The 12,313-nt window shown below is 42.0% G+C and overlaps 1 protein-coding gene across 4 annotated transcripts in view; it reads left to right on the top strand.

Moving 5' to 3' along the window:
• The window catches only part of LOC110504343 (diacylglycerol kinase beta), a 153,955-nt gene that overhangs the window by 40,166 nt on the left and 101,476 nt on the right, over window positions 1–12,313 (top strand). For all 4 annotated transcript variants that reach the window (XM_090229984.1, XM_036974677.2, XM_036974675.2 and 1 more), the window contains exon 3: window positions 8,127–8,203. In XM_090229984.1, coding sequence (XP_090086110.1) covers window positions 8,127–8,203 — 77 coding nt within the window. The remainder of the gene's footprint in view (window positions 1–8,126; window positions 8,204–12,313) is intronic.

Genomic DNA, 12,313 nt, shown 5'->3' on the forward strand with positions numbered 1-12,313 from the left:
CAAGACCATGGCGCAGAGTACATAAAAGCCCTTTTACCAAATTCAGTTCGGACATTTGGAACAGTTAACAGGATAAAGTCCAGCGAACGAAGAGTACCCACCACATTTCTGAACAATAAAAATGCCCAAATAAAAAGGTAGTAAACTCCCCAAATGGCTTTGTAAATAAAAATATACCAGTGCCTGAGCCTACGAGTGACTAGAGAAGGCCAGCCAACCCTGGTATACAAAGTGCAGTGGTGCGTAAGGATTTTATAGTTTAAAATAAATCTCAAAGTGCCATGGTAAAAGGAGTCAATTGATCTCAAACACTGAGCGGAAGCATTCATATATAAAATATCCCCATAGTCCAGTAAAGGCATAAATGTAGCTGATACTAGCCTTCTTCTGGCTTCAAAAGAAAAACAGGCCTTATTTCTAAAATAAAATCCCAATTTCAGCTTCAATTTTTTTGTAGGTTGTTGAATATGCAATTTAAAAGAGAGGCCGTCATCAATTAAAATTCCAAGATATTTATATGAGGTTGCAACCTCAATCTCCTTGCCCTGACAGGTATGTGAAAGGTTCAGAGGTCTATTTCTTGCTTTAGAAAACACCATTAGCTTAGTCAGTATTGAGGATAAGCTTCAATTGACACAAGGTATGTTGAATAGTATAAAAAGCAGTTTGCAAGTTCTGGAAAGATTTTGTAAGAGACGAGGCACAACAGTAAATAACAGCATCATCAGCATAAAAATGAAATTTTGCATTTTGGATATTTTTGTCTAAATAATTTATATAAATAGTGAATAAGAGAGGACCAAGTACGAGAGCCTTGGGGCACACCATTAAAGACAGACAATTTAACAGACATAAGACCATCAAATTGAGTGCACTGAGTTTTATCAGACTGATAGTCTGCAACTGCATGCTCTGAAAGACCTACACTCGACAATCTCTGCCTTAGTATAGCATGATCAACTGTATCAAAAGCCTTAGAGAGATCAATAAAAAGTGAGACAGTGCAGTTTTTTTTATCAAGGGCTTCAGTGATATCATTTAACACCTTCATGGCTGCTGTAATTGTGATATGCTTCTTCCTGAAGCCCGATTGGTACATTGATAAAATAGAGTTAGTTTTTATTTACTATTTTAGCTGTTCATTCACAAGCGTTTCAAGTATTTTCACCAGGGGTGACAGCTTTGAGATGGGCCTATAATTATTTAAAAGAGTTGATCTCCTCCTTTTAAAAGTGGTAGGGTTAGATCATTCCAGGGTTAGATTGAACAGATATGTAAGTGGTTCAGCTATGAAATCAGCTGCCAGATTTACAAAGCAGGGATCCAAAAGATCAGGACCTGCAGGCTTTCTCTGATCTAAGGATTTCAGGGCTTTATGTACCTCCTGCACTGAGAATGGCAAAAAGCAAAAAGTTTGACCAGCTCTCACTGGTTCATCCACACAGGGTTGAACAGAGACAGAGGACACTGAATCAAACAGCCTACCAGATGATACAAAGTGCTCATTGAAACAATTCAGCATTTCAGTTTTGACATATACAGCAACAGAGTCCTTCAAAACACAACACAGTAATTCATTAACATTACTGTTACCAGACATAGACTTAATAGCCTTCCAGAACTTTCTAGGGTCATCCAGGTTATCAGTGGTAACAGACAAAATATTCAACCTTGGCCTTCCTGAGAACAAAGAAAGAGAAGAAAGAAATATTCTAATAACCATGGCTATTCCGAGTAAGGAGAGGCCAAAGCAATGCATCTCCCCCTTTGAAGCCTAACTTCCTACCCATTTGCCTAGGTGGTATAACATAGGCTGTTGTTTTTATTTGTGCTTGAAGTCAAGTGATTCATGCAGACTAGTATTTTTCCCCTCCCAATTGACTATTTCTAGCATTACACTATTTTGCTTGATTTTTCCTTTAATGAGGTGACTCATCCGTATCAGCAGTCTTCCCACCACAGACATTTGCTAGTCAAAAGAGAATACATCACTAGTCTGGCTTTCCCTGTAATAGATTAGGTTTCGTTTTACAACTTACTGAGCAGATACAAAGCCACACAACACCTAAATAGATAGTGGTGTCTGAGAGAAACCCAGTTTTTCTATCTGAGGATTCCTATATGCATAGACCTACTGTAACTAAGAAAACAGTACTTATATTCCTTGGACATATGCAGTACATCTGTTGTCTAGGGATATACTCAAGTGTTGAGTGAGCTTGTCATTGAAACAGAAATGGATTAAATACAAAAGTCTAACAAATAAACGGTTCTGTGTTAGATTACATCACCTCTAGTAAGGACAAATTGCTATTGTATATCTTTGCCTTGTTCATCTGTGTAATTTATTGACAGCCACAGCTAACAATACTACTCCTGGCTCTTTCTTTTTCATTCTCTCTATCCAGAAACACTTGTTTGTTTTGGTTTATTTTATTTGATGTAGTTTTGCTCAGTAACATAGCGATCCAGACGAGCTGGAAGTAAGCAATACTGTATGTGACTCCATATGTGTCCATGGTGAACAGTCAATCTCTACAGCCAACTAAACCACTTAAGTGGTACTGTACACTCCTGCGTTGAAACAGGTGAAAGGTACACACTCAGTAGGTGCGTTTGTGTGGATGCTAAATATCACACAGTATTAATTCACTGGCGTATCACTGGGCCACTCAAGGACATTCAGAGACATGTTCAGAAGTCACTCATATGTTGTCTTGGCTTTGTGCTTAGGGTCGTTTTCCTGTTGGAAGGTGAACCTTCGCCCCAGGCTGAGGTCCTGAGCGCTCTGGAGCAGGTTTTCATCGAGGATCTCTCTATGCTTTGCTCAAGTCATCTTTGCCTCGATCCTGACTAGTCTCCCAGTCCCTGCCGCTGAAAAACATCCCTACAGCATGATGCTGCCACCACCATGCTTCACCGTAGGGATGATGCCAGGTTTCCTCCAAATGTGAAGTTTGACATTAAGGCCAAATAGTTAATTATTGGTTTCATCAGACCAGATAATCTTGTTTCTCATGGTCTGAGAGTCTTGGGTGCCTTTTGGCAAACTCCAAGTGGGCTGGCATGTGCAATTTACTGAGGAGGGGCTTCCGTCTGGCCACTTTACCATAATGGCCTGATTGGTGGAGTGCTGCAAAGATGGTTGTCCGTCTGGAAGGTTCTCCCATCTCCACAGAGTAACTCTAGAGCTCTGTCAGAGTGACCATCGGGTTCTTGGTCACCTCGCTGACCAAGGCCCTTCTCCCCCGTGAGGCCAGCTCTAGGAAGAGTCTTGGTGGTTCCAAACTTCTTCCATTTAAGGTTGATGGAGGTCATTCAAATAAAATAAAATAAAATGTATTTATATAGCCCTTCGTACATCAGCTGATATCTCAAAGTGCTGTACAGAAACCCAGCCTAAAACCCCAAACAGCAAGCAATGCAGGTGTAGAAGCACGGTGTGTTCTTGGGGACCTTCAATGCTGCAGAATATTTGTTGTACCCTTCCCCAGATCTGTGCCTTGACGCAGTCCTGTCTCGGTGCTATACGGACAATTCCTTCGACCTCGTGGCTTGGTGTTTGCTCTGACATGAACTGTCAACTGTGGGACCTTATATAGGGTGCGTTCATAAATTCACTCTGGAGTGCCAAAGAACTTTCAGAATGTGCTCTGGGCATTCGTAAATTCATAGCGTTGTCAGATTGTCTGTTTGTAAATTCAGGGTGTTTTGCTCTCGGAGCGTTTAGAGTGCACACTGGACGCTCTGGCCGAGGAGTAGGGTTGATGCGAGCATTCTGACCACACAACGGCAGTCAAGCACCCAAGATAACTGGCTAAAGTTAGCTAGCTTGCTAGCTACTTCCAAACATAAATAAGAGAACACCTTACTCTGACCATTTTACTTGCCTTAACATAGCTGGTTAGGCTGTTTTCATGTTATCCAGAGCTTTGGTGACCGCAACAATTGAACTAAGCTTTTTTTGTTTACTGACACCGGCCATATTCAGCGGGTGTTGAGTGTTCGTAAATGTATCAGTTATTCTGCGCTCTTGCACACTCATGTCCAATCAATTGAATTTACCACAGGTGGACTCCAATCAAGTTGTAGAAACATCTCAAGGATGATCAATGGAAAGGATGCACCTGAGCTCAATTTAGAGTCTCATGGCAAAGGGTCTGAATACTTATGTAAATAAGGTATTTCTGTTTTTTGTTTTAATACACTTCTAACAAATTCTAAAAACCTGTTTTTGCTCTGTCATTATGAGGTATTATGTGTAGATTGATGAGGATTTGTTTTCTATATAATCCATTTTAGATTAAGGATGTAACGTAAGAAAATGTGGAAAAAGTCAAGGGGTCTGAATACTTTCCGAAGGCACTGTATATATATTATTTATCCTGAGCTCCACTCTTAGGCCTGTTTTCTGTCCCTGGCTGAACATCCCCTCTCCGCAGAGCAGAGTGATAAAGGGCTTGTTTATTTTGATGCTGCTGTGCTAATGAGAGGAGGATATTTGATATCTATTTATGCTGGGTTGCTAATGGGCCCTCAGTCACATGTACTGTAGCACCTAGACCCCTGGTGATGGAGATGTGTCTGGGACCTGCTGTTAGGGACCACAATGCTGGCGGTGGCTGAGTGGGTGGGTAGATGGGTGGGTGGGTGGCAGTGTCTGTTATACCGTACAGCAGATTGGAGTTAATTAAGTACTTGTTTATCTTTCAAATACTTTTTGTGTTTTATTGAGCCTGCCTTGAGTGACCCGGTAGGTGGGATTTGCACTTTTGGGACTATTCCATTTGTTCCATTGTGCGAGACAAGCTCAGGTAAGTGCATATGAAATATTTGAAAGAATGCAAATACTATTTGAACCCAGGTCTGATGTGTTGGATGGATGACCGTGTCTGTGTTCATGTTACTATATACATGACATGTGTCTGTTTCCAATATGGGTTAATAAAGGAGAGATATAATATGTGAGGTGAAAGGTTAGTGTCCATTACAAAGCCACATGTCAGTTCAATGAGCCCAGCTGCACTACACTGAAAAGCTTGCTTCGTCCCAACTGGCACCCTATTCCCCCACAGTAGTCTAGCGTAATGTACTGCACTGTATTGAGAATAGGGTGCCGTTTGAGATGCAGCCGTTCTTTTACTCAGTGTTCTGGTCTTATCTTCCCCTTGCGTTACTAATTGGCTCAGTGCTGTTTTTCTCTTCTATAAAGAATTAATAAAGGAAATGAAGTTGAAGGCAAAGGAATGCTGATGACGTACGATGCTGATTTACTGTTAACCTTCAAGCTATTGGCTGTGATTCTTCAGTCCCCACTGCATTTAGCCTACTGGCTTCTGTTCTGTTGTGATTCAATGAGAGTCTGCCTTACATTTACATCAAAATGTTGGTCCTTCAGTAGATGCTCTTATCCAGAGTTGTAGTGACAACAAAGAAAACAGATTAAACTAGCTAGAGCTACAGTCTAGTTAGCTGTCTGATCTGGTTAATGGATGCTGTTATGGTAAATACACTGGACATACTGTAGCATATGTTGTCTCAGTTCATGATCTATTAATAACTGATTCAGCGAGCAAATACTTTATGATTGCTCAGATCAGAGATTTGCCTCGGTGCGTGTACCTGTGTACACTCATACCTGCATGCATAGATGTGTTTGAGCAATTTAGTGAATGAGAATGCCTTCTCCAGAGCCGGCCCTAGCCACTGGGCGACATAAGCGACCGCTTAGGGCAGGGTTTACCAAACTCGGTCCTGCACCCCCCGGGTCCACGTTTTGTTTTTACCCAAGGACTACACAGCTGATTCAAATAACCAACTCATCATCAAGCTTTGATCATCTGAATCAGCTTTCTAGTGCTAGGGCAAAAAACTAAACAGAATGTAGTTTTTTAAGTGCAATTTCTAAATTTGGTTGTACAACAAGTCAGTCACTTTTTTTCCCCAAGATGGCGTAGCAGTCGGACATGTGTTTATCTTGTCCCGTGTACATAGTCATTTCCTCTGTTTTTTTGTATATACTTAGTATATATTTTAATCTCACTTTCCATCTACGAACCGAATATACTTTCCTGCAACCCTCCTCACCCAATGTGGTATGGATCTGCTATTTTTATACTTTAGAATCGGAACCCCCATCAGAAGCAAGCCAGCTAACTAGCTACTAGCTAGTAGTCAGTTAGCCACTGCTAGCGGACTTCACCGTTAACTCTGACACCATCCAGCTTCAGCTCGGTCAATACCTGCCAGTCTGCACAGCGCGATATCAACCTAGAGATTGGTGTGGTACGAACTCATTGGTGAGACCCGGGTCCATGCAGATTCACGGGCTATACGACGTTCAGAACGAGGTTGGTAGAGGCAACTGGTTAATTAGCGGCTGTGGTAGAATCGATATTCTGATATTCTTTGAGTTAATTTGGGAAATAGACACTCAATAAAAACTACTTTTCCCATGGTGCCCCAGGTTAATGAGTTAAATAATTGCTTGATTCAGTTAATCAAGCAATTAGAAACTTTAATCATTCGATGAACAACAGTTGTCACATTAACTAATACAACGTCACGACAGGTGCCACAGGGTTCAATTCTCGGGCCGACTCGTTTCTCTGTATACAGTATATCAATGATGTCGCTCTTGCTGCTGGTGCTTCTCTGATCCACATCTGGCCCTTCTTTTGACACTGTGTAAACAAACCTCCAAGCGAGCTTCAATGCCATACAACACTCCTTCCGTGGCCTCCAACTGATTATAAATGCTAGTAAAACTAAATGCATGCTCTTCAACCGATTGCTGCCCGCATCCGCCTGCCCGACTAGCATCACTACTCTGGACTGTTCTGACTTAGAATATGTGGATAACTACAAATACCTAGGTGTCTGATTAGACTGTAAACTCTCCTTCCAGACCCATATTAAGCATCTACAATCCAAAATTAAATCTAGAATCAGCTTCCTATTTTGCAATAAAGCCTCCTTCACTCATGCTGCCAAACATACCCTTGTAAGACTGACTATCCTACCGATCCTTGACTTTGGCGATGTCATTTACAAAATACCCTCCAACACTCTACTCTACTACAAATTGGATGCAGTCTATCACAGTGCCATCCATTTTGTCACCAAAGCACCATATACTACCCACCACTGCGACCTGTATGCTCTCGTTGGCTGGCATTTTTCGATGGGAAGCATGTGGACACCGTTAAGTCAACTCACCTGGTTAGATAAGGGTTTAACACTGCATTCCCTGCATCCATGACTTGCCTCAGTATGACGTAACTGGCATTGGGAGGAGGACAGGTTATCTCTGGGTCTGTAGGGGGAAGCCTCCTGTAGCATCTTTCAGCCCTGAGAGAGATTAGCATCTCTGGGTGTAAATCACCATTACCCATGGCCGGTAGGAACACACCCTACCCTGGTCCCTGTGACTCACACCCTGCCTGGTCAGTCAGTCTCCTCAGATCTCCCAACACCTCGTTGGCCTTTGTTTTAGAGAGAGGAGAGAGCGGGTCCAGCCTCACTCCACAAAGATGATTTACTTAGATAAGGTATGCTATGTTTTTTCCAAATCTAAACTACTCAGCTCACCTAACACGAACTGGACTGCTGCATATTAGAGAGAAAGTGAGGCATGCAAACCATAGATCTAATTCTATACCCAACTCCAGAGATTATTCCATATATTTTAAGGTATTTTGTACTAGAGAGAATAGAGAGAGAGTGGAGTGTTTATCCAACCTATTATATTTCTGTGGTCTATATTTCTTAACTGAAATGATTTAATGTGCTATTTCTTGTATTAGAAAGAGAAGAGAGAGTGGGGTGTCCAGTCTAACTCCACAGAGTTGATACATTCAGATAATGTTTGCTCTGAGGGTTTTTTGTATTCCAAGGAAATTTCCTGGCTTAATTGGTCTATTTGTTTAATTAATTAGCTAAACTTATTTTCACCTCTGTGAAATGTTTGCCTCATGATCTACCCGGATGTTCCTCTCAGATACAGCTAGCGCCCAAAAGACAATCATCACATCCAGCAGCACTTTCCCGCTAAATGATACGCCTGGTGCCAAAATGACTAAATGATGAGGTTTATAAAGCCTCTCTCATCCCTGTCTCATTCTCAGATTCCACCAAGAAGCTCAAGGATGTTCTGGAGGAGTTTCACGGTGAAGGAGTCCTCTCCAAGTACAATCCTGAGCAGGTACAGTACGTCACTACCTCAACCCTTCTCTCCCTCCCTCCCACCTATCCTCTCTTCTACACTCCACTCTTCTCTTCTCCTTTTTCCCTTCATTTTTTTCCTCTCCTTTCCCTTCCTCTCCTCACTGTCATTCTTATCCTTTCCTCTGTTCTCTTTTCCTCTCCTCCCCTCCTCTCTTTTCCTCCCCTTCCTGAGTGAGATCATCATTATTTTTGTTAAGACCCTGGCAATCCCCTGACTCCCCTGAGTCCCTGCTCCATCACTGATACACTAAGTCATCCGCTGTGTTTAGACAGTAGTAAGGTGAGCAACACTTCCTCCCTACCTCGCACTCACCATCAATGTCCAACTGACTCCCTTTAACTTCGAAGTGACGACAGAGGGCCGACGAGTTATGAAGGACAAGTGGAGCTGACATTTTTATTATGGTCTGTCTGAATGGGTCACCGCCCCACTCCCCCTACCCCCCCGCCCCACCACCCCCGCCCTACTCCTCTCCCAGCCAGGGTGCATCCCTTCTTCCTCCTTATAACTCCAGCACTGTGATATGAGTAACAGCCTCACAGAGGCTGGTTGGCGCCATCAGAGCCCTGTTGGATTCAGACATCATGTGGCCTGTGGTGTGATCACCAAAGCCAGCAAGTGCAGGCGCCAGGCCGGTGGTATTTTCTGCACTGTGTGGGAAGGAGCGAGGTGACTCTTCCCACTGGGAACAAACTGGTTGAATCAACATTGTTTCAACATAATTTGTTAAAGTATTGTGACATGGAATCTACGTGGAAAATACATTGGATTTGAAAAAAAGTAATCAACATACTGTGGTTTGGAGGGTAAGATTTCAACCAGAGGATTATGCCATCATGGTAACCACTTTTTAACATTGACAAACCTCGTATAAAATATGTTGAATTTATACCTTTGAAACAACGTCAGATGTCAGATCTTCAACATAATATCCACTATAAGAAAAAAACAATAGGCAGGGCAGCACCTCCTCTTGGAGAGTTGATCTATCTACAGCTATTAATTCAGTCTACCATCCAGGGTTTTAACCAAGCCCAGTCCTGCTTAGCTTTTCTATCTGTCACTGACTACTACCAATGTGCTATCGTGAGAATGATTGCTTAGAAATCTCCACTTAATAGATTCACTGTTGCTATCGAAGTAGGTTCAACAAAGAAAATGAAATGTAACCATACTATAGCAATCCTATATCATCAATGATGCTATTTAGGCCTATATAGCATTTGGGAAGTCATCAACAGCTATTGTTTAAATTCAGCCCAGGATTTAACTCAACATTGACAATACATATTGGCCTAGGGTTTCAAGTTTTGGTTGATTTCAAATGGAATCTACTACAACTTAATAATAAATATGTTGGATTCACGTCTCCATCTCAACCAAAAACAAAAGTTGAAGAAGAGGATTTAAATCAAATCAAACTGTATTTCAAGTTTGACTATATTTAGTCCTATTCTTTACCTTAGATTTTTGGTTCAAACGGATAAGTGAATCCAACACATACATTATTAATTTCTAGACCAACTGGAAATAAAGCCAGACTCAGTGGCACAGATGGAGCTATCCATGCAGAAGATACATCTCCTTCAAAAGTTGATATTTGGTTGCGTTGACAACCAAACACAAATCAATACCACTCTTGCAATACGTTGAATAGCCTGTTAACTTTTCCACAAGTTAACAAATGATATGTTGGACTCAGGTCTCCATCTCAACCAAATCTAAAAGTTAAAGTATAGGATTAAGATTAAGACAGTGGCTCAGATGGAACTATCCAAGCTGTAGATACAGTGCATTCAGAAACTATTTAGACCCCTGGAATTTAAGCAAAAAAAAACGTTAAAAACACTGATATCACCTTTACAATAGTATTCACACCATTTACTCAGTACTTTGTTGAAGCACCTTTGGCAGCGATTACAGCCTCAAGTCTTCTTGGGTATGACGCTACAAGCTTGGCACACCTGTATTTGGGGATGTTCTCCCATTCTTCTCTGCAGATCCTCTCAAGCTCTGTCAGGTTGGATGAGGAGCATCACTGCACAGCTATTTTCAGGTCTCTTCAGAGATGTTAGATCGGGTTCAATTCCAGGCTCTGGCTGGGCCACTCAAGGACATTCAGGGACTTGTCCCGAAGCCACTCCTGTGTTGTTTTGGCTGTGTGCTTAGGGTCGTTGTCCTGTTGGAAGGTGAACCTTCACCCCAGTCTGTGATCCTGGGCGCTCTAGAGCAGGTTTAATCAAGGATCTCTCTGTACTTTGCTCTGTTCATCTTTCCCTCAATCCTGACTAGTCTCCCAGTCCCTGCCGCTGAAAAACATCATGATGCTGCCACCACCACAGTTCACCGTAGGGATGGTGTCAGGTTTCCTCCAGATGTGACACTTGGCATTCAGGCCAAAGAGTTCAATCTTGGTTTCATCAGACCAGAGAATCTTGTTTCTCATGGTCTGCGAGTCCTTTAGGGGCCTTTTGGCAAACTTCAAGCAGGCTTTCATGTGCTTTTTACTGAGGAGTGGCTTCCGTCTGGCCACTCTACCATAAAGGCCTGATTGGTGGAGTGCTGCAGTGATAGTTGTCCTTCTGGAAGGTTCTCCCATCTCCACAGAGGAACTTTGGAGTTCTGTCTCTGAGTGACCATCAGGTTCTTGGTCACCTCCCTGACCAAGGCCCTTCTCCCCCGATTGCTCAGTTTGGCCAGGCAGCCAGCTCTTGGTGGTTCCAAACTTCTTCTATTTAAGGTTGATGGAGGCCACTGTGTTCTTGGGGACCTTCAATGCTGCAGACATTTTTTGGTACCCTTCCCCAGATCTCGGCCTCGACACAATCCTGTCTCGGTGCTATACGGACAATCTCTTCGACCTCATGGCTTGGTTTTTGCTCTGACATGCACTTTCAACTGTGGGACCTTAGGTGTGTGTGTATGCCTTCCCAAATCAATTTCTGACATGGAATAGCCTTCATTTATCAGAACAAGAATAGACTGATGAGTTTCAGAAGAAAGTTATTTATTTCTGGCCATTTTGAGCCTGTAATCGAACACACAAATGCTGACACTCCAGATACTCAACTAGTCTAAAGAAGGCCAGTTTTATTGCTTCTTTAATCAGGACAACCGTTTTCAGCTGTGCAAACATAATTGCAAAGGGGTTTTCTAATGATCAATTAGCCTTTTAAATTATAAACTTGGATTAGCTAACACAACGTGCCATTGGAACACGGGAGTGATGGTTGCTGATAATGGGCCTCTGTACGCCTATGTAGATATTCTATTAAAAATCAGCCGTTTCCAGCTACAACAGTAATTTACAACATGAACAATGTACTACTTTTGTAAGACAGTAAATAGCCTAATGTTAAGGCTATCTTACAAACTAATGTAACAGTATTTACTCAACCTTAAAATGAGTAACACATCCATGGCCACTTTGAGTTTACTGTATCAATACATGTCTTATGAAAGCGTGCATGTTCAGGGTCACAGGTCTGTGGAGATCTTCACAATTGCTATAATAATCTGTGCAGAATCTCAAACGGCATTGATCACTTGTACCATGTAATCTCAACTAACTGCAATCCAGGTCATTTGGTTGTGCGACTAGATCAAGCACAGTGATAACACATTAAGTTGCTGTGTAAATAAACAAAAGATCTGACATCTTGTTCCCATTTGAACTTTGATGTACTTTTAGATAGTTGAAAGCATAGTGATAACATATTGGGAATTCAACAAACTTGTGGCTGTAATGGTTTTCTTCGTGAGAAGGAGAGTCGGACCAAAATGCAGCGTGTAGATTGCGATCCATGTTTTAATGAACAAACGTAAAACACGAATCAATGCAAACACTACAAAATAAAGAACGTGATGAACGTAACGAAAACCTAAAACAGCCTATCTGGTGAAAAACACATAGACAGGAACAATCACCCACAAACACACAGTGAAACCCAGGCTACCTAAATATGGTTCCCAATCAGAGACAATGACGAACACCTGCCTCTGACTGAGAACCATATCAGGCTGAACATAGAAATAGACAAACAAGACATGAAACATTGAATACCCACTCAGATCACACCCTGACCA

This window comes from Oncorhynchus mykiss, chromosome 3, assembly GCF_057628025.1.
Source record: "Oncorhynchus mykiss isolate SJ-2025 chromosome 3, ASM5762802v1, whole genome shotgun sequence".
NCBI lineage: Eukaryota > Metazoa > Chordata > Actinopteri > Salmoniformes > Salmonidae > Oncorhynchus > Oncorhynchus mykiss.